This window comes from Bufo gargarizans, chromosome 11 (genome assembly GCF_014858855.1).
Source record: "Bufo gargarizans isolate SCDJY-AF-19 chromosome 11, ASM1485885v1, whole genome shotgun sequence".
In the NCBI taxonomy this organism is placed as follows: domain Eukaryota; kingdom Metazoa; phylum Chordata; class Amphibia; order Anura; family Bufonidae; genus Bufo; species Bufo gargarizans.
In genome coordinates, this window is record NC_058090.1 from 90,970,150 (window position 1) to 90,990,348 (window position 20,199).

Consider the following 20,199-nt stretch of genomic DNA (forward strand, 5'->3'; position numbering starts at 1 on the left):
GGACGTGCCGCACCATGGAGGCCGCGGAGTGTCTGCGGCCAGCTTACTCTTTGCGGTTTTCCACGATGGGGACACGTCCGGCATGTTGATCGGGATTGAGAGGGTTAAAGCACCTACGAGAGGAGAAAACTCCCGAATAGGGAATCCTTTTGGATCTTTCAGCTGAGCACCCGAATAAAAGATTGGATTTAATCTTACAATTGTAAGGCGATAAGATATTTGGGATATGCTTTCCATCTCCGATATATTGCTAAATATGGTTATGTTTTTAATACACGATGTAGCCCGAAACGCGTAGACTAAGATTGTTTTTCCTGGATGTATTTCTATACCGCTTCAATAAAGTACCGGTTTTTACCTCTGCGAGATTGAGATGGATTTTGCATTTCATTTGGATTTCAAGTCATCCGCATCCAGGTGGTCACAGCAGAGAAGGAGCAGGTGAGAGCAGCACTTTTCTAATTGCTACACTAATGGTTGTAACTTCTTCATATGAAACATTACCCTTTGTTCTTGCTTCTTGGTCATCAGTAAACCAAGTGTCAGGAAGCTGTGAGCTGGTCTAATACATCATGAAAACCACAGGAAGCTAGAGCCTCCTCGTTCTTACAATTGCAGTATGTCACTATTGCTTTCGCCCCCCTCAATACCTGGTCAGTAGGAACATTTTTCTTAAAAATAACACCCACCTCAAACAGGAAGGATCTGCTTCTCAGCAATATGTTTACCATCGTACAGGTGTAACCCTCCATGCGTATGAGTACAAAATGAACAACATAATCATAACCACTGGAGAAGAAGAAATTGGACCCTGGCCCCAAGCCCCCTCCGTCTGTGCTAATTATTCTCCTAAAATATATTTATAGTAATAGGAGGCTCAGGGTAAGTTTTTATGTTGCAGAGTTCCAAACCCCCTGCAAAGACTTACCGTTATTAAGTACCTTCATCTATCACTAGGGGGAGCTTACTACATACTGTGTTATTATTGAGTACAATGTATACAGTAAGCTCCTGAGCTCCCTCTGGTGGTGGCTGCAGACAGAAATCTTCTATGAAAGTCAATGCAGGGAATTTGAGGCACTAATATACCTTATGTATTAAGGTAGAGGCGGTGTTCCACTTTACTAGTTTCTTTAAGAAATAAAGGCCTCTCATCCTGCACTCTGGTTAGAGTTGCCTTTTTGTTTTGTCACTCAGTGCCATACATTGTGAAGGGCATGGCCTCCTCCTGTAGACCTTACCCTTGCCATAAGTGTGTGCCTTTGAAAAGTCTTATCCTCCTTAAGTTCCTGGCACAAGAGCTTGACACAACTCAGATACCCCCATAAGCCACAAATGCCTCATTACTGGTAGCCACCGATGCCCATAGACTTGCCTGTCAGACATGTCCTTTAAATGCCAGCCACAGATGTGGACCATGAAATATCTCAGCCTCAGATGTCCCAAAGTTGAATGCCACAGACTGTGTTCCACTCAGGGCCACTTAGTTCTGAAGAAAAATTAAAAGAATTTAATTTATTTAGTCTTGAGAAGAGACGTCTAAGGGAGGACATGATTAACCTGTACAAGAAGATAAATGGGCCATACAAAAAATATGTCGAAAAGCTGGTCCGTGTAAAATGCCCTCAAAAGACAAGAGGGCACTGCCTCCGACTGGAGAAGAAAAAGTTCAGTCTCCAGAGGCTTCAAGGCTTCTTCGCTTGTGGAATAGACTACCTCTGGACGTGGTCACAGCAGGAACAGTGGACAATTTTAAAAAGGGTCTAGATGAATTCCTTCTGAGATTCACGTCCCCACCTATCCCTTGGTTGACCTTGATGGACTTATGTGTTTTTTCAACCTTATTAACTATGGAACTATGATATTCTCGATATACTTTGTGACAACCACAGTGGTAGTTATTTTGATCCCTTAGGTCACCCAACTTTAAAGACACAGAAAGGCAAACCTGCTTCCTTATGTAGCTACTCAAAAAAGGGATAAGTCATAATATGCTTCTTACTAGTCTTGGGAAGTAGGATGATAATTCCAGTGGGGGCTATAGGGTTGAGGATTGGTTGGAACCTGGCTTTCCCCGGAATATCTTTATGATTTTTTGGTCAGTGAAGCCATAATGTGGTTAAAATAATGTCACAGACCACATGTCTGAGAAGAGGTGGTTATGTCCTGTGTTCTTTAGACCAGGGAGGGAAGTACGCCTGCATTACACGTCTTCTCATCGTAGTGTGAAGATGCTGCACAGAGCCCCGGGACTACTGTCTGTGATGGCGGCCGTCCTTCTCCTGGCTTCAGGTAAGTGGCTTTAGTATTACTTTTATTACTTTTCTGAAGTAGTAGAACTGGTTTTGTAATTAAGTTGTATATGGGACAAAAGGTCAATGATAAATTCAGCACTGCTACTGGATATCTGTAGGCATCACAAAATAATGTAAAAAACAGACACTCGGTATATGACACTCGGGTAGGGGTAGTAGAGCTGAATCCTCTCTGAATCCACCTCCCTATTGTGATCTTGATAAGTCACCGTGTAGCCCTCGCCTTATCAAAGCGTGCAAAAAAAGGGACAGCCTTGAACAACTCTGCTACATCACTACTAGAGCTATGTAGACTGATTTGAAGCTCTTAATGCGACAGTATCCCAACTGTTCTGTATTACTCTTACTTGCCCCCTGCTGGTTGAAGAGGGCATTACAGTTGTTCCATAGTAGATGTATCTGAGGTCTGTAGTCCCAGGGTTGCATCTCTGTAGCCAACATAGAGGCCTCATTTCTGGGTCCTTCTTGGACCTTCAGGTAGTCCATGTTCTGCATTGAGAAGACCAAGAGGAAACTTTTGAAAATTTTGCTATAATCTGGTCAGAAAATACAGGATGTGGGGTGGTCAGTCATGTTGATGTTAGTTGCATTTCTCATCGAAACAGGACCACAGCAGTTTCTCTTTGTGTCACTCTTTGGGGAATTTACAGGTAGCGTTAAGATTTTCCTTTGAACCAAAATCTGAAAAATGTTATATAACATTTAAGACTTTTTCTTAATCCGACCCCTGGGGCCCCCACCAATCAGCAGAACAAGAGCATCATGACTCTGCTAGAGTGTCATAGCCACTTCCCTAAAGTGTCCATTATGGCTGTATCTGGTATTGCATATCAGTCTAGTGAGCTGCAGTACCAGACACAGCCACATAGGCAAGGGTGGCGCTGTTTTAGTTACTATAGTAAAGACAAGAGCAGAAGTCCTTACAGACCACCGGTGTTTTATTCTAGATAATCACTGGTAGTGTAGCAGGATTATGTATAACGTCTCTTAGGCTAGACAGGGTCCCCAAAACTATTCTTAAAGGGATGATAGTAACATTACATTCTGGGTAGTTTGGGTAGTAGAGCTTGTCTGGTAAGTAATTTGAGGAAATTACGTCCAAATGTAAAAAAGTCCACCACCTTAGTATTCTGAGTGTAAAATCTGATTCATAAGGCCTGTTAAGATGACTGATGCCAAGCTGTCCAGTTGCTAGGATCACACTGCCTCACAACCATGTGCTTTGATATGAATTGTCAGACATAATGTCCTTAGCAACCAGTCAATCATTAATTACCTTGATCGTTTCAGACCAAGACCAGATTGGCAGTGAACTAGTAATAGGATTTAGCCCTGCCATGTATGGCGGATGTCTACACTCGGAGCAGAGTGGGCGCCATGACTGCCAGGTCTCTGCTGTTTTACATAGCAGACACCTGGAGGCGATGTCTGCGACCGGTAATAACACCAAACACAGACATTTAACCTCTTAGATATCATGATTAGTTATGACTATGGCATCTGAGGTGGCTTTCCCTGGGAATTCTACAAACAGCTCCCCCACATGATCGGGGAAGCTGTTCATTCTCTTTGGTAGCCTTGAGCCTTAGGAAGACTTGAGGCTACCACAGTAATACATTTCCATGAGGGCTCCATAGAAATGTATTGAATCTCCTATAGACTGCAATGTTAATTCATTATAGTCTGGGGAGAAGCGATTGGACAAATGTAGGTTCAAGTCCCATTGGAGGACTTAAAATAAGTAAAAAAATATATAAGTAAAAAAATATAAATTCAAATTCTCCCCCTTTCCCCATATAAAACAAAACATAATGAAAATTTTCATGTCACAAAAAACCCAAACTATTAAAGTATAAAACTATTTATCCTGTACGGTGAACGTCTTAATGCAAAAAAAAAAAAATGAAAACGGCCAATTCACTGGTTTTTGGTCATTTCACCTCCTAAAAAAAATTAATAATAAAAAGTCATAAAAAAGTCATACATACTCTAAAATGGTATCAATAAAGACTACAGATCACTCCACAAAAAAATGAGCCCTCACACAGCAAGGTAACTATAAAAAAAAGTTATGTAGTGAGGATATGGCGATGCTAAAAAAGAAATTACCGGTAATTCTTTTCAAAGTTTTAAAGTATTAACATATTAAAATATTCAGCATCAAAACAAAAGAAAAACTATATACCGTATGTTTCGCTTTATGAGTTGCACTTGATGATAAAAGGAGGAAAGTAAGAAAAAATATTTTTCATATAGAAAGTACAACTTGTCCTGCAAGAAAAAGCAAGCCTTCATACAGGTTTGTGAACAGAAAAATAAAAAAGTTATGGCTCAAGGAGAGCCGAGAGTCAAAAAATGTAAATGCAAAAACAGACAATTGCTATGTCCTCAATGGGTTAAGGGGGTTTTCTGGGACCCAAGACGACCCATCAAGCCACGTTAACTAATCAAAACTTGCCTGCCGAAGAACTTTTCCAAAATGCTTCCTGTCTTGAAGTTACCTGGATCGACCTCTCTGGAACCCGGGCCTCCCTTTTGAAATCATAAATCCTCCAAAGTTATGTCCTTCATTCTGAACACTAGGTTTCCGGCCTGGTCTATGGACAGGTACATTTCTTCTGCAGCCCAGGACGGGGAGGTACAGTGCACAGGGATAGAACTAATTGTCTCCCTGGCGCATGCAACAACTTCTGAATCATCTGACGGGTGGAAGTGACATGCCTGTCCATAGACCAGACCAGACTGGTGTTCAGACTGCAGGACATGACATTGGACATAAGATTTTGAAAGCGAGGAGCCTCACTTGACCTGGCTCCACAGTGGCGGATCCACGCAGCTTTGAGACAGTAGGTATATTGGAAACTTTCTTCTGTAGGTAAGTTAGAATTTGTTAGACAGGACTGATAGGTGCCTCTGGGTCAAGAAAACCCCTTCAAACTCCCACATGAGTGGTCACCAAGCTTCCTCAGATCCCCAAATAGAAAATCTGCTAAGCTACACAATAATACTCCCCGACTGTCTATACTTCTCAATAACAAGACATATTTCAGGCCATTTAGGACCTTGACAAAGATGGATACTCTGTAGTCCCTGGTGGTCACCATAGTTATCAGCCAGTATACCCAGCTAGAGATGTCCCAGATGAAAAAATATTAATTGAAATGTCGTCCTTTTTATGTTTGCCTGTAGCCGATCAGATGCCAGTTCAGGTCATCGGTCTGGTGAACCGCTCAGTAGAACTGTCCATCCAACTGCACCTCCCACTTCCTGTGGAAGAAATCGTATGGAAATTTACAACTGACAGCAGAACTGTTAAAGTGGTAGAAGTTGGAAATATGTCAATTTCGATGTACAGTAACCAATTCAAGAACCGTCTTAGAACTTTAAGTCATGGAAGGACCATCATCCTCAAAGATCTCACCCTGAGGGATGCTGGGAAATACTGCGCCGAGATCATACTCATCAGCAAACAGATACGCAGGTCGGCGTTTATCCTCACTGTGTACGGTAGGTTCATGTGGGTGTTGTGGCAGTCACTGTACAGTCTGAAACCAGAATGGTAATCAGACTCATGAATAATTAAAATAAACCTCATAAATACTAATTAGCGTTAAAGGAATAGTCCAGTTTTAGAACTTAAACGTTTGCTTTTTTGGTTCAATTCAGGAGGGTACTTCATTGTTTACATCCAGGGCTAAAATCTATCTTGATTAGAGATGAGTGAATTTTTCAAAAATGTGATTCACCGGATTTTTTAGAAAAAATTTGGTTCGACACAAATTTATTTGTGGCAAATTGTGTTAAAAAATGGCTATTTCCTGGCTGCAGAGAACCTCTATAGTGGTGTAGAACAGTGTTCCTTAACTCCAGTCCTTAGGGCCCACCTACGAGTCATGTTTTTAGGATTTCCTTAGTATTGAGCAGGTGATATAATTAGTGTTAATGCCTCAGGACTTACCACAGGTGTTCATTCTGTGGGATATTCTCAAATCCTGACTGGTAGGTGGGCCCTGAGGACTGGAGTTGGGGAACTCCGGTGTAGAACATTGTGCCTTGCAGTAACACGCATAGGGAGTCTGCTGTGGTAGTGAAATGCAGATGACAGGCATCGCTCTTAGAATCACTGCACACGTCACTTATTTGGGCAGTCACGGGGCCAAACTAATAAGAATAGCGTGGCGTTAGGCAGGAAGTGCTGAAACCCATATGCTGTTGTGCATCTATACCCAGGGGAGCAGATCCTGCACTTGTGGCCCATTGCTAATGGCATTCCCCAGCAAAAATGCATACAGTGGAGGTTGCCCGCAGTGGACCACAAGTACCACAATAAACATCCTACACAAGGTAGCAATTATGTGGATGTGAGAACCAATATAACAATCTAGGAACAACAAGGACAGGTGCACTCTAAGATCTTCCTAAGCCCTCAAGCTGATGTTAAAATTGAGAGATTAGCAAACATGTCCCACACCAAGGACATGTCTGAGCCCAAGCACCGCGTCAAGGTTTCTCAAGTAGCTCGGGTCCGCTGCGGGCATCCTCCACTGTATGCATTTTTGCTAGGGATCGCCATTAGCAACGGGCCACAAGTGCAGGATTTGCTCCTCTGTATATATGTGGATAACTGCATGTGGGTTTGAGCATTTCCTGCCTGTTGAACACCACGCTATTTCTGTTAGTTTGCTTGTATATGGAGGTGTATAAACTCCAATTTAAATGTGCCTGTTTTCCATCTACAGGCTACATTTAGGTGCACCTGTGAAGCCTGGGCCATACCAGCCAGTCTTGAGTGGGACTCGCAGACTCCTCCCTCCTCCCATTGCTAGCATGGTTACATGCTGGAGGTAACTGGTGAGGTGTCTGCGAGTCAGTCATCACACTCCTGTAATTCGCCCACTGGCCCCTGGTATTGCCCATACGGCTCAGGTAGGTAAGTGTTAGGACCCGAGAAACCTTGGCGCGGTGCTCGGGCTCAGACATGTCCTCCTGATGGGACATGTTTGCTAATCTCTCAATTTTAACATCAGTTTGAGGGCTTAGGAAGATCGCAGAGTGCACCTGTCCTTTTTTGTTGCTAGACAGTCACTGGGCCAAAACTGACCAAATAACTCAAGAATGAACTCAGCCTTACAGGTCGATGTTAGCGCCAAGAAGAAGTGCACTCCTGATGTCTACAGAACCTGTTCTATTAAACACTTATACAAGTATTTCCCCCCGACAGAGTGGAGAGGGTGTCAGCAGTAAGTTTGTATTAAAGTCACTGATTATTTTGCCCTCCCTCTGATCCATGAGGACAATAACCCACAAAAAACCGATCCTGTCTGTGGAGCATCCGCCTTCACTCGGCCAGCATTTGGTCAGTAATCCATCAGTATTATTAATGCCCAAAAAAACCAGGAGTAAATCTAAAACAGAGATGACACGTGAATGGTATATTTGCATGTCTTCTGTGTTTTCTACCCACTCCTGCTTTTGACTACCAAATCACAAGCCGATTCTGATGGGACCATACAAGCCTTACAGCTGCTACACAGACAGGATCAGTTGTACGTCTCATTTTTCCTGCCCTCTGACAGATCAGAAGAAGGGTCAAATAAATGATAATGTCAGCCAGGCCGAAAGGCAAAATAGTGGCCCAGTCATGAAGTGGGGAGGGTGGGAACAGCTTGAGAAGTCCACAGAGTGGCCCTATGACATAGTGGTGAGGTGGCAGCAGCATGAGGAGGCAACAGAGTGGTACAAAGACAGAGCCTGGAGGCAGCAGCAGCATAAGGAGGCCACAGAGTGGCACAATGACAGAGTGTGGAGGTGAAAGCAGCATTAGCAGACCACAGAGTGGCACAATTACAGAGTGTTGAGGTGATAGCAGCATTAGAAGGCCGTAGAGTGGCACAATGACAGAGTGTGGAGGTGGCAGCAGCATGAGCAGACCACAGAGTGGCATAATGACAGAGTCTGGAGGTGGCAGCAGCATGAGCAGACCACAGAGTGGCACAATGACAGAGTCTGGAGGTTAGGAAACCGCTGAGTGGCAAATACTATATACATTTCATTTTTCCGATAATACACGTCACAAAAGGCTTTACCACAGATAACTAAACCACTGAGCAGAAAATATATATTTTCTTTTTCCGCTAACACACAGTAACTGCACCGCTAAACGGCAAATATATTTTGGTTTTTCCACTAATACACAACAAAAAGGGCTGTTATATTCGCACTTCACCATACAACGACTAATAAGCCCTTTTCTTTCCACTAATAAAAAACAAAAAATGCTTTAGAACATATAACTGTACTGCACAAGGCCAAATAAGATGTAGAAATATTTATTTGTAATAAACCCTGTTAATGGCTGTATCACACAGCACTTGCACCCCAATAACAAGAACGGTTTGCTGGAATTACAGAGCTGTATAATGGCAATTTTGATCCCTAGTCAGTGCAGCAAGGTGTAATAGGATTGTTCCTATTACCAAGGCTGTAAGATCCTCTACTGAACCCTGTTCTACATAAATGCTGTGGAATGATTCCTCCCTATCCTTTCCCTACAGCTTGAATAATCTTTCCCTACATTGTCCCTAGCGCCTGCTGACGTCTCTCCCTGTACTCGGTACACTGGTGAATGGCAGAATCTAAGATGGCTGCCGCTATTTATACGGTTCTGACATCACAGGGCTGGGTGGCTGCTGATTGGCTGCATGCATGCATGTCAATGTGGGTGATCCCACCTTACCAGAGTTCCTTTCTTCATGTCCTCACACGTGCAGTGGCATTTTTAGGAAAAAAAATTGATTTCATTACCAAGAAGCGCAATGAAATTCGGCTTCAGTGTGAATCAAATTTTTCCTGAAATTCAGATAGAATTCCATTTCGTCAACTTCGATTCGCTCATGTCTTATCTTGATGATATGTTAGACACACTGGTCTGCTACAGTTTACTTAGCAGAGCTGTTCCTTAAATGAGTTGAGCACCCATGTACCCAGGTCACGGTGGGGAGTGGGGGAAACCATACACTGGAGGGCCTATACACTGGAAACCTCAGAACCCTGAAGTTAGGAGACAGGGACAAGAGGCAACCAGGTTCATCGAAAACACAGATGAACCAGAGTCTCCACAGGCCTGGTTGCACGGAAAAGTGGACAACTGAATACAGCAACAGAGTCGGCAGGTAAGAACACCATAAATACACTTACCTGCCGCTGCCACCACGACTGGAACTCGTGCATAAGTACAAGTGCCCACACACCAAATAGGACACCGTACAAAACAACACACACAGATATCCAGCACTCCTGATACTGCCTGGACACCATACAGCAAGGTGCACGGCAGCCCCAGGCAGCACTGTATCCAGACTTATGGTTCACCCCTCCGGGAAACCAGCCCCCTTCCGGAGGTATCAACATACCGGGTGACAAATAGCTTACAAGCAGGGACCAACACCAACAACCCAGACATGTAACAACCAACAAAACGCTTCACACACCCAGAACATAAACCCACAGCACACATACAACAAGTGAGGGTAAAGGTACATGGAGGGTACATAAGGGAGGACAATTTATGTTCCATAAGGTGGCCCCTCAAGGACTGGGCTGGAACACCCAGGCAAGGAGAAAAGCTCCAACACCAAGCAAGGCTGTAGTACAACTGCACCTAGCCAGCAAACCACAGGTATATATCAAGCCTACGGCCACACCCAGGAAACACCTTAATCCCCCACTAGCGAGAAGATTAACCCCTTGCTCACCAAACAGCAGGGAGGCAAACCTTAAAGGGGAAGTGCACATGCAAACTGCCAACAACACGTTGCCACCGGCAACCAGTCTGCATGGCAACCACCTCACAGTCAAACACCAATATAACAGTGACAGCCCACCACATGAACAGGACACATTATCATCGACTGGAAGTAAACATATGTCCTAGAGATGGGATTTGCCGCTACACATTGTAGATTATAGCAAAATATTAATATGAAAAATATTTAGAGTAGGTATTATAAGGTAAGCAATTTGTTTGAATGGCACCATGTACTACCACAGGTCCCCAGTAGTGGCCACTGCAGGGAAAATGTATGTGTGGATGCAGCTTCCCATGGTGATCAAAGCCAATCAAATGATCGTCAGGAATCAGAATAGCTTCAGTTAAAAATGGGGTTGTCTCTTTGAATTTATGGTTGTCATAGAGGAAGGACATCGACTCAGGACTCCCCTCTGTTAAGTAGAACAGACAGCTGCAAGCAAAGAGGAGTATTTGCTCTGGAGGACCCGGCATGTCTACAGATTATAGTGTAAGCAAATCCTAGGAATGGGCACCGTGTAATACTACATTTTACCAGTAGTGGCCACTGCTGTAAAAATGTATGACTGGATGCAGCTGCCCACAGCCATCCAAGCCGATCAAATAGTTGTCAGGCTAGCTTCATTTGAAAAAGGGGTCACTGTGAATAAACAACCACTTAATTCTAATATTTCCTTATCTGTAAGCTAAACCAGATGCTATACATCTAGTTTCATGGAACAAAAAAAAGAGGGACCCTTAAAATGTAGAACATTTTTCAAATTACTGCTTTTTTTTATTCTACCACTAGATGGAGCATTAGGCTATTTTACTAAATGTTCCTAAAATAGCTTCCTTCTGCTAACAGCACACCGTGTGGTCAGGCATGGTATTGCAGACAAATTATATTTATGGTTTATTGTGTAAAATAATTTTAGTTTTATTCTTGCCATGGATGGACATAGAGATTAAACAGAATTATATTCTCCTACCGCAAATTTACTTAACCAGGGTTGCACCATTTTCTGATTACAGAACCTGTCCCGTCTCCGACCATATGGTCTAAATTGAATAAAAACACCAGAGAGCAATGCAATTTTACCCTCCATTGTTCTGTCCCATCGGTCACATCAGATTTTTTCTATACTTGGAAAAACAGTAGGAGGAACTCTGAGTATCAGCGTATAGATAATAATGGAAGCACCATCGAGATATCGCTACTACCGGACCACCTGGACATGGAAATCATGTGTATAGTCCAGAACCCCGCAGACCAGAAGAATGTTTCTGTCCAATTAGAACCGTTCTGTGCGGTACCTAATAATGCAGGAACTAACAGGACACATGGGAGAGGTAACATTATATATTTCTCTATATACATATGTAAAGCATATCCGCCCATGAATACAGGCCACACCCCCATAATGACAGCCATTAAAATACCATTTGCTATCTGTCAGGGCCACTCTTGTCCATGGGCTGTGTCTGATAGTACATTTAGGTTAATGGAGCTGAGTTGCAGTACCAGACACAGCCATTGGCAAGAAGTGATGCTGTTCATAGACAAAATATTGACTTCTATGGTTCCTGAATAAAGGGGAAAGTACATGTCTTCTAAACGTTTTCTTAGGTCTTTTCTCCCATTTTACAGATTGTATAATTCTATCTCTCACATGTCTCTAGGATGTTATTTGTCTCTGAGGTCCAGCCTGACAGGCGCTTTCCTAAGCATATCCCTGTTCTTCATATGCCTAGCCCATTGTTATCGCTAATACGCAGGTAATGCCCTTATTTATTAATGAATGTTATCACCATGATTCTCAGATTTTATGTAAAATAAATCCCCAAATTCTTGGAAACATTACAGGAACATTCCAGAACAATCTGATATATTGTATTATGCCCAGTTTTGGCTCTGCAGGGGTGGGGCATGACACAAATATTCCAACAGAATCAATAAGATAATTTTTGGGTCATGATGAATCTTTGCTAGCCACTACGGAAGGGGGACCAGAGGCACTGACTTTGTTGACATCCAAGCTTGTAATCCAATCTCCATACCTATGAGAAGACATCTGTGTCAGATCCGGCTACACTCCCTAGTTTATACATTAGAATGTAGATTGCAGGAGTCGTGAGTAGAAGATACTGCACAGATCACCACCCATGCTCAATCAGTCCAGGACCTGTGTTATACACCCTAAACTTAATCATACCTGGATGTCAGACATGACAGTAATGAGGTCCCTCAGTAGGAGATGATACCAGATACTTCTCCCATTGAGGTCAATTTTTAGATGTTGCTCAAATTCATGTTCTCAGTATTTTTCTTCTCTAATTCCTCAGAAACATCACTTCCATGATCAGAAAATGGAGATAGAATATGTTGACCTTCAAAATTCTGAACCTTGGACCATCGATCTCCAGAATTGCTGTGTAAACCACAGCTTTTGGGGCTTTCTCCTTCTCTGCCCATTCCTATGAAAATGTTCTCTCTATGCCCACGAAAAGCTGTGCTATAGGCTCTTAGCCAATGACACGTCTCTAACTTGCAGCTCCTCCTCCCCTCTCACAGCATTCAGTCACTGAGGGAGAGATTCTGCAGCTGCAGCTCCCTCCTTCCATTCCTTCCTTATGTTTCTGGGGGTTTCTGAACATTTATAGAGATTCTACAGGTAGGGAAAGGGGGACTATTGGCAATTAAAGGAAGAAGAATTATAATGAATGGGCTTGGACGTTCATATGTCCAATTAAAGTGAACCCCTAACTTTGGAATCAGTTTAATTTTAGAATTTTGGAAAAATTCTGAAAAAGCTAGTCTCTAATAGAGAATTCTTATCAGAATCCAGCCATCGACCTACAGGCATGTTCCAATAATAACCAGCACTTGCACCTTAGGCTGTCTAATGAGAACGATGGCTCTTCTTCAGTTTATGTAAAGGTACGCCTTCTAAAATATAAAATGCCCAAAAAAACAGCCTGGAAATGTCCTAGTATGCAGATTTCCCCATTTCATATGCCTTTTGAGGACTTGCTTGAAGGACAGTGGTCAAAAAATGGGAATGTTGGTAGAGCTGAGTGAGGTCATTTATGATAATTACATAATAATATGGACCTTTGTTAGATGGTGCCAGTTCTGAAGTACATTACACTAAGCTGGATCTGGGTGCATGTAGATTGGAATACCCTGTACACTGTATGTGTTTGTCATGTGGTTGGTACATGTATCCCCTATGTACAGTCATGTGAAAAAATTAGGACACCCTTTGAAAGCATGTGGTTTTTTGTAACATTTTTAATAAAAGGTTATTTCATCTCCGTTTCAACAATACAGAGAGATTAAAGTAATCCAACTAAACAAAGAAAACTGAAGAAAAGTCTTTTCAAGATCTTCTGTAAATGTCATTCTACAAAAATGCCTATTCTAACTGAGGAAAAAGATAGGACACCCTCACATGTATTCCCTCTTAAATTGGCTCAGATCTCACACAGGTATATCACACCAGGTGCACATAATTAGTAGATCGTTACTCTGCATGTTGAATGAGGCTTGCCCTATTTAAACCTCAGACATTTAGTTTGGTGTGCTCCTAACTGTTGAAGTGAGAGTAAGCACCATGGTGAGAGCAAAAGAGCTGTCAGAGGACTTCAGAAAAAAGATTGTAGCAGCCTATGAGTCTGGGAAGGGATTTAAAAAGATCTCAAAAGATTTTGAAATCAGCCATTCCACTGTCCGGAAGATAGTCTACAAGTGGAGGGCTTTCAAAACAACTGCCAACATGCCCAGGACTGGTCGCCCCAGCAAGTTCACCCCAAGAGCAGACCGCAAGATGCTAAAAGAGGTCTCCAAAAACCCTAAAGTGTCATCTCGAGAACTACAGCAGGCTCTGGCTACTGTTGATGTAGAAGTACATGCCTCTACAATCAGAAAGAGACTGTACAAGTTTAACTTGCATGGGAGGTGTGCAAGGAGGAAACCTTTGCTTTCCAAGAGAAACATCGAGGCCAGACTGACATTTGCCAGACATAAAGTTGACAAAGACCAGGACTTCTGGAATAATGTTCTTTGGACAGATGAGTCCAAAATTGAATTATTTGGACACAACAGCAGAGGACATGTTTGGCGTAAACCAAACACAGCATTCCAAGAAAAGAACCTCATACCAACTGTGAAGCATGGAGGTGGAAGTGTCATGGTTTGGGGCTGCTTTGCTGCAGCAGGACCTGGTCAGCTCACCATCATAGAATCCACGATGAATTCTACTGTGTATCAGAAGGTGCTTGAAGAACATGTGAGACCATCAGTTAGAAAATTAAAGCTGAAGCGGAACTGGACCATGCAACATGACAATGACCCAAAACATACTAGTAAATCAACCAAAGATTGGCTGAAAAAGAAGAAATGGAGAGTCCTGGAATGGCCAAGTCAAAGTCCAGATTTGAATCCCATTGAGATGCTGTGGGGTGACTTGAAAAGGGCTGTACGTGCAAGAAACCCCTCAAACATCTCACAGCTGAAAAAGTTCTGCATTGAGGAGTGGGGTAAAATTTCCTCAGACCGATGTCGAAGACTGGTAGATGGCTACAAGAACCGTCTCACTGCAGTTATTTCAGCCAAAGGAGGTAACACTCGCTATTAGGGGCAAGGGTGTCCTATCTTTTTCCTCAGTTAGAATAGGCATTTTTGTAGAATGACATTTACAGAAGATCTTGAAAAGACTTTTCTTCAGTTTTCTTTGTTTAGTCGGATTACTTTAATCTCTCTGTATTGTTGAAACGGAGATGAAATAACCTTTTATTAAAAATGTTACAAAAAACCACATGCTTTCAAAGGGTGTCCTAATTTTTTCACATGACTGTATACTATTTCTATTACAATATTTTATGCTTATTGATTACTTATGAGGTCACTTGTATAGTGTGTGCTCTATTTGAACTCACTGCTGACATCACTGGACTCCTTGAAATAGGCATCGCTGAAATGTTACATCTGTATGGCTGAATAAAGTTATACCTTGTTTGCATGCTGGAGTGCCGCCATTTTCTTTTTATTTGCTTGTCTGTGAAGAGTTCAGCATTGAGGTGCCTGTGGTGTGCCCCCCACATATACCTTTATAGCATTGCCTTGAGCATAGTGCTGCTAGCTAGCTATCTCATCTATCTGGATTGGACTAGCCAAGCAAAGTACTAGAGGATTTTCTATTGCGCCATGTGTTTGGGAACTAAAATAAGCCAACCCAAAGGATCAACAGAAGACAACCCTATATGGAGTCACTTGCCACTAGGGTCTATTTTATGGGTTTGAAAGCCAAGAATAAGGCAGATGATGAAGATCTTAATTACATGTCAAAGGTACTGTCCTGGTGCAGTAGAAACAGTCAGCCTTAGTTGATATGGGGGGTGTATTGCAATAGTATGACCCCAGAGGGATACCCTCAGTTTCTTTTCTAAGCACAACCATCTCCACCACCTCTTTCTGCCACCCATTCATCCCTCTCTGCAGTCTACCAGTGGCACCATTGGGTAGACTGGTGGTATCTTGATAGCTTTGATCAGGATAACTTGGTCCACACTTTATCAGCAGTCTGAACTGTGTGCTCCTCTGTTTCTCTGCTGCTCTTGTCTGAGGAGCACTAAGCTCACACCAGTCCCCACTGCCTTGTGGCCTTTTTTACTCATAAGGCCAGGGCAGACTTCCCTATTTGCCAACTATGGCCATGGAGATATGACTGACATGGTCCAGCCATGCCTAAACTTAACAATTAGCACACATAGCATTCGGGCTGTTCACATCCTGCACCACAACCCGTCACTGAGTGGACAAACCACCCCAACAGTAAAAGAAAATAAATGGCAATAAAACACACCAATAAAATATATCTGAAAAAAGGCATACACAGCAAAAATATATATGAGAAGGATACAGGGTGCGTATGACTTGTCTTCAAGACATCTCTAAACACTGAGAGATTCTTCTACTCTGGAACATGCTGAATTTGAAAATGATCATCTTAATTCAAGGTGAGAATTTACAAAAGTATTTTTATTAGGTTTTTATTTATATATATTTTGGTGTGACCACCCTTTGCCTTCAAAACATCATCATTTCTTCTAGGTACACTTGCAGACAGTTTTTGAAAAAACTCAGCAGGGAGGTTGTTCCAAACATCCTGGAGAACTAACCACAGATCTTCTGTGGATGTAGGCTTGCTCAAATCCTCCTGTGTTATCAGGTAATTCAAGATAGACTCTATGGTGTTGAGATCACGGTTCTGTAGTGGCCATATCATCATTTTCAGTACTCCTTGTTCCTTTTTACGATGAAGATAGTTCTTAATGACATTGGCTGCATGTTTGGGGTCGTTATCCTGCTGCAGAATACATTTGGATCCAGTCACACGCCTCCCTAAAGGCACTGAATGATGTGTCACAGAAATTCTGCTTCTCGATCAGAAGCAAATATCACTCGTCTTGCCATAGACAATGTTACAGCTCAGGATTCTGGGAGATATTACTGGGCCATTTTCAATAGAAAAACTTAATTTAGTAATAGGACAATGTTAATCACTAGAGGTGAGATTTTTTGTATTTTTTGTTTTAACTTTGATTCTTTAATTTGTAAATCTAAAAGTTTTTTAAAATATGAATAGTCTATATTGATTTTTTAAGCTCTGTGTCACATCTGTGAAAGGAAGAATTATTTTAAAATATTAAAATAGGATGATCACTGTTGCAGTACACAAAAAATAAATAAAGATTTGACTGGATGTTTTATAGTTGGAAAGAAAGTGTTGTAAGCGAATTTTTTTTATAAGCATCTAAAATTACCGTAGATGATAAAGTTCTTCTAATTTTCCAAAAACAGCATCAGTGTTATCACTGAACCAAGTAGCAATATTTGTCAAACCTTTGTGGAAAATAGTGCCAACGTTTATGCGAAAAACTGTCTTAAAATTGAATAAAGTTCTAGAGGTTGGACCTCCACAATCAGAAAATGATGATATACCGTAGTGATATGCCATCATACGGGAAAGTCTTCCAGTGTGAGAAACCTGTCAAAAAAAAAAACTTCCTAACGCTTCATTTCTTTGGCCCTTGTGAGTGCACATTGACTGCTGTTTTTCAATGATTTTTTTTACTAACCCCATGTCTTCCTCAAACATGTTTCTAGATATTTCCACCTCCAATAGCTCCATCCATCTTCTGACTCCTCTTCAGCCAGCCACTCACCCATTTACTATCCTATTGGCTTGTGTAGTTCATCTAGAATCTGCATCTTTTTACAGAGATGTCTCTATAGTCCATGGGCTCTGATAGATATTGCAGCTTACCCCCAGTCACGTAATTAAGACTCAACACTAGACACAGCCCATGGACAAAAGCGGAGAAGACTTTAAATCTCAAAATTTGTTGTTTGAACTTATTTTTGTCTTATGTTTTGTTCTTTTCTTCTAGATTATACATCTTCAGAACATAAAAACAGTCTGTGTAATATGGTTTTATTATAGAGGGGGTTAAGACTGTACCTGACTAGAAAAATAGAGAGTGTGACTATGGGCACCTTGAAAGCAATGGCCAGATCAAATTGGCAACATCCTTCATTTTAATGTGTGGTGAGGACCTGCATGAGGATCTCTTCTGAGCAGGTCCCTCGTTGTTCTCTTAGAATGTAGACGGGACTAACAAGCCCCAAGACCTGCTGCCCCCATGGTAAGAAGTGGTGTTCACTAGCACCAGAAGGCAAACACATTGTGTATGAATCCTATTCTGACCTTTCTGTAGACTTCTCAATGGGTTCAAAGTTTGATAATTTTGTTTCCTTTTGTGGGTTACACGGAGACAGGCTGATCATAGTGATGCCTGGTGATCAATCAATATCACTGCCTTATAATTGCTGATGGCTGCCACATATGAAGAGGCTCTTAGTAGAAGAGAGAAGCACTGACCAGAATTATATTTGAGGTTTTGACTTTCTGATTCATAATTATGTTGGAAAACTGTACTACATAAGAGCTATAACTCAATACGGATCTGATTACCTGAGTTTCTAGACCTCAACATCCAGGTCAATCATAAATCTTCCATCCTTCCAAGCAGGTGGCTGAGGGCAGAAAAACATTGTGGCACCCGCAGGTGGTGACCAGTTAGCCAAATTTTTTGAAAGAATGTGGTTCGATCCGAGTTTATTCGCGGTGAAACACGTTAAAAAATGGCTATTTCCTGGTTGCAGAGAGCCTGTATAGTGGTGTAGAACACTGTGCCTTGCAGTAACACGTATAGGGAATCTGCTGTGGTAGTGATATAATACTGTGAGTCCGTATGACATGTAGATGAAAGGTGTCGCTCTTAGAATCACTGAACACTTAATTTATTTGGGCAATTACGGGGCCAAAACTGACCAAATAACTCAAGTATGAACTCAGTCTTACAGGTCGATGTTAGCGCCAAGAAGAAGCGCACTCCTTTTACACCGTCATCAGCCGATTCCACATAGATGTCTACAGAAACTGTTCTATTAAACACTTATACAAGTAGAGCCTCCCGACACAGCGGAGAGGGTGTCAGCAGTAAGTTTGTGTTGACGTCACCGTACATATAACTGCACCGCTGAACGGCAAATATATTTTACTTTTGCCACTAATACACGACAAAAAGGGCTGTAATTTTAGCACTTCACCACACAATGGCTAATAAGCATTTTTTCCCACTAATACAAGCCAAAAATGCTTTAGAACATAAAGCATGCATGGCATTATGGGTGATCCCGCCTTCCCAGAGTTCCTTGCTCCATGTCATCACACGTGCAGCAGCTTTTTTAGGAAAAAATGTGATTCGTTACCACGAAGTGTGAGGAAATTCGAATTTTTCCTAAAATTTGGATCGAATTCCACTTCGTCAACTTCGATTCGCTCATCTCTAGTGGTGACTAATTGGTTTTATTTACAAGAATTGATTTTCTCCGTAACATTATGGTACCATTCCTCCAGGCCATATATGGCTCGGCTCTTAGTAGAAGAGTAGACCACCGACCCAGATTTTCTTTGAGGTATTGAGTTTTTGGTCCAGCTAAATCAGAGCTGTAACCCAATGCAGATCTGATTTACCTGTGTCTGTAGACTATAATATGTTCATTTCTAAAGGCATACAAGCATACATTTGTCCCTCAGAGCTGCCTCAGTGTTACTGAACAAGTGGCTTAAGTAGGGAATAATCCACACCCAGGTCAATTATACATTTTTAATCCCTCCAATCAGATGGTTGAGAGCAGAAGAACATGGAAGAACCAGCTAGTGGTGTCCCCATGTTTTAGGTTAATCCCGTAATGTTATGGTATCAACCATCAAAGTCTTATTTTATTTTGCAGGATAATATCGTTTACGGTATACAGATCTGAAGATGCAGACCTTAAGCTAAAGAAGAATAAGGTCCTTCTCGTTTTCTACCAATATCTATGGAATATGGAAATAAAGATTACTTGAAGGTTACATTAGATGATCTTGGCAATCTATCATCTCTCCAACTCCAAGATGTTTCTTCATAAGTCATATTTGTGGATCTACCTGGGGGTAGATTCCATCTCATGTTATAGAGGTCAATGGAGCCAATCCATGTGTGGAAGCTAAACTGTGCCAAGACGGGACATGTCCTATGTTTGGGGCACTTGACTGTTCTTTATCTATAGAAGGGATCATCAGCCTCCGGTGCTCCAGCTGTGGTCGAAGTACGACTTCCAGAATGCACACTTGCTTGACTGTTCTTGGAAATCCCACGGAAGTGAATGGAGCATGCTGGGAGCTGTAGTTTTACAACAGCTGGAGTGCTTTAGACCTTGAGCCTCCACAGCACCCTTTTGCGTTCTAAGAATTCAAGTCTCTCTAAGGCACCCTGTGGTCCTCAAATGACGGATACGCAAAATACGGATGCAGTCTGTGTGTATATGCAATTTTCACGGAATCCTCTGCAAAAAAGTCTATTCTGTGGACAAGAATAGGTCAGGTCCTCTAATTTGCAGCTCGGCTGTACAGATGCGAACAGCACTCGGACCCATAGAAATGAAAGAGTAAGGCCTCTTTTACACGACCGTATGGCTTTTTCAGT

The 20,199-nt window shown here is 42.0% G+C and overlaps 1 protein-coding gene across 2 annotated transcripts; it reads left to right on the forward strand.

Moving 5' to 3' along the window:
* Positions 1 to 2,204: 2,204 nt before the first annotated feature.
* On the forward strand, positions 2,205 to 19,603 carry LOC122922166 (SLAM family member 5-like). 2 transcript variants are annotated; one of them, XM_044272674.1, is made up of 5 exons: positions 2,205 to 2,292; positions 5,505 to 5,822; positions 11,137 to 11,454; positions 11,785 to 11,880; positions 12,448 to 13,383. In XM_044272674.1, the coding sequence occupies exons 1-4, from the start codon at positions 2,232 to 2,234 to the stop codon at positions 11,871 to 11,873; spliced, it is 786 nt and encodes a 261-aa protein (XP_044128609.1). In that variant the 5' UTR covers positions 2,205 to 2,231; the 3' UTR covers positions 11,874 to 11,880; positions 12,448 to 13,383. The 2 variants fall into 2 exon arrangements, with proteins under 2 accessions (XP_044128609.1, XP_044128611.1); XM_044272676.1 differs by lacking the exons at positions 11,137 to 11,454; positions 11,785 to 11,880; positions 12,448 to 13,383 and adding an exon at positions 19,466 to 19,603.
* Positions 19,604 to 20,199: the final 596 nt, after the last annotated feature.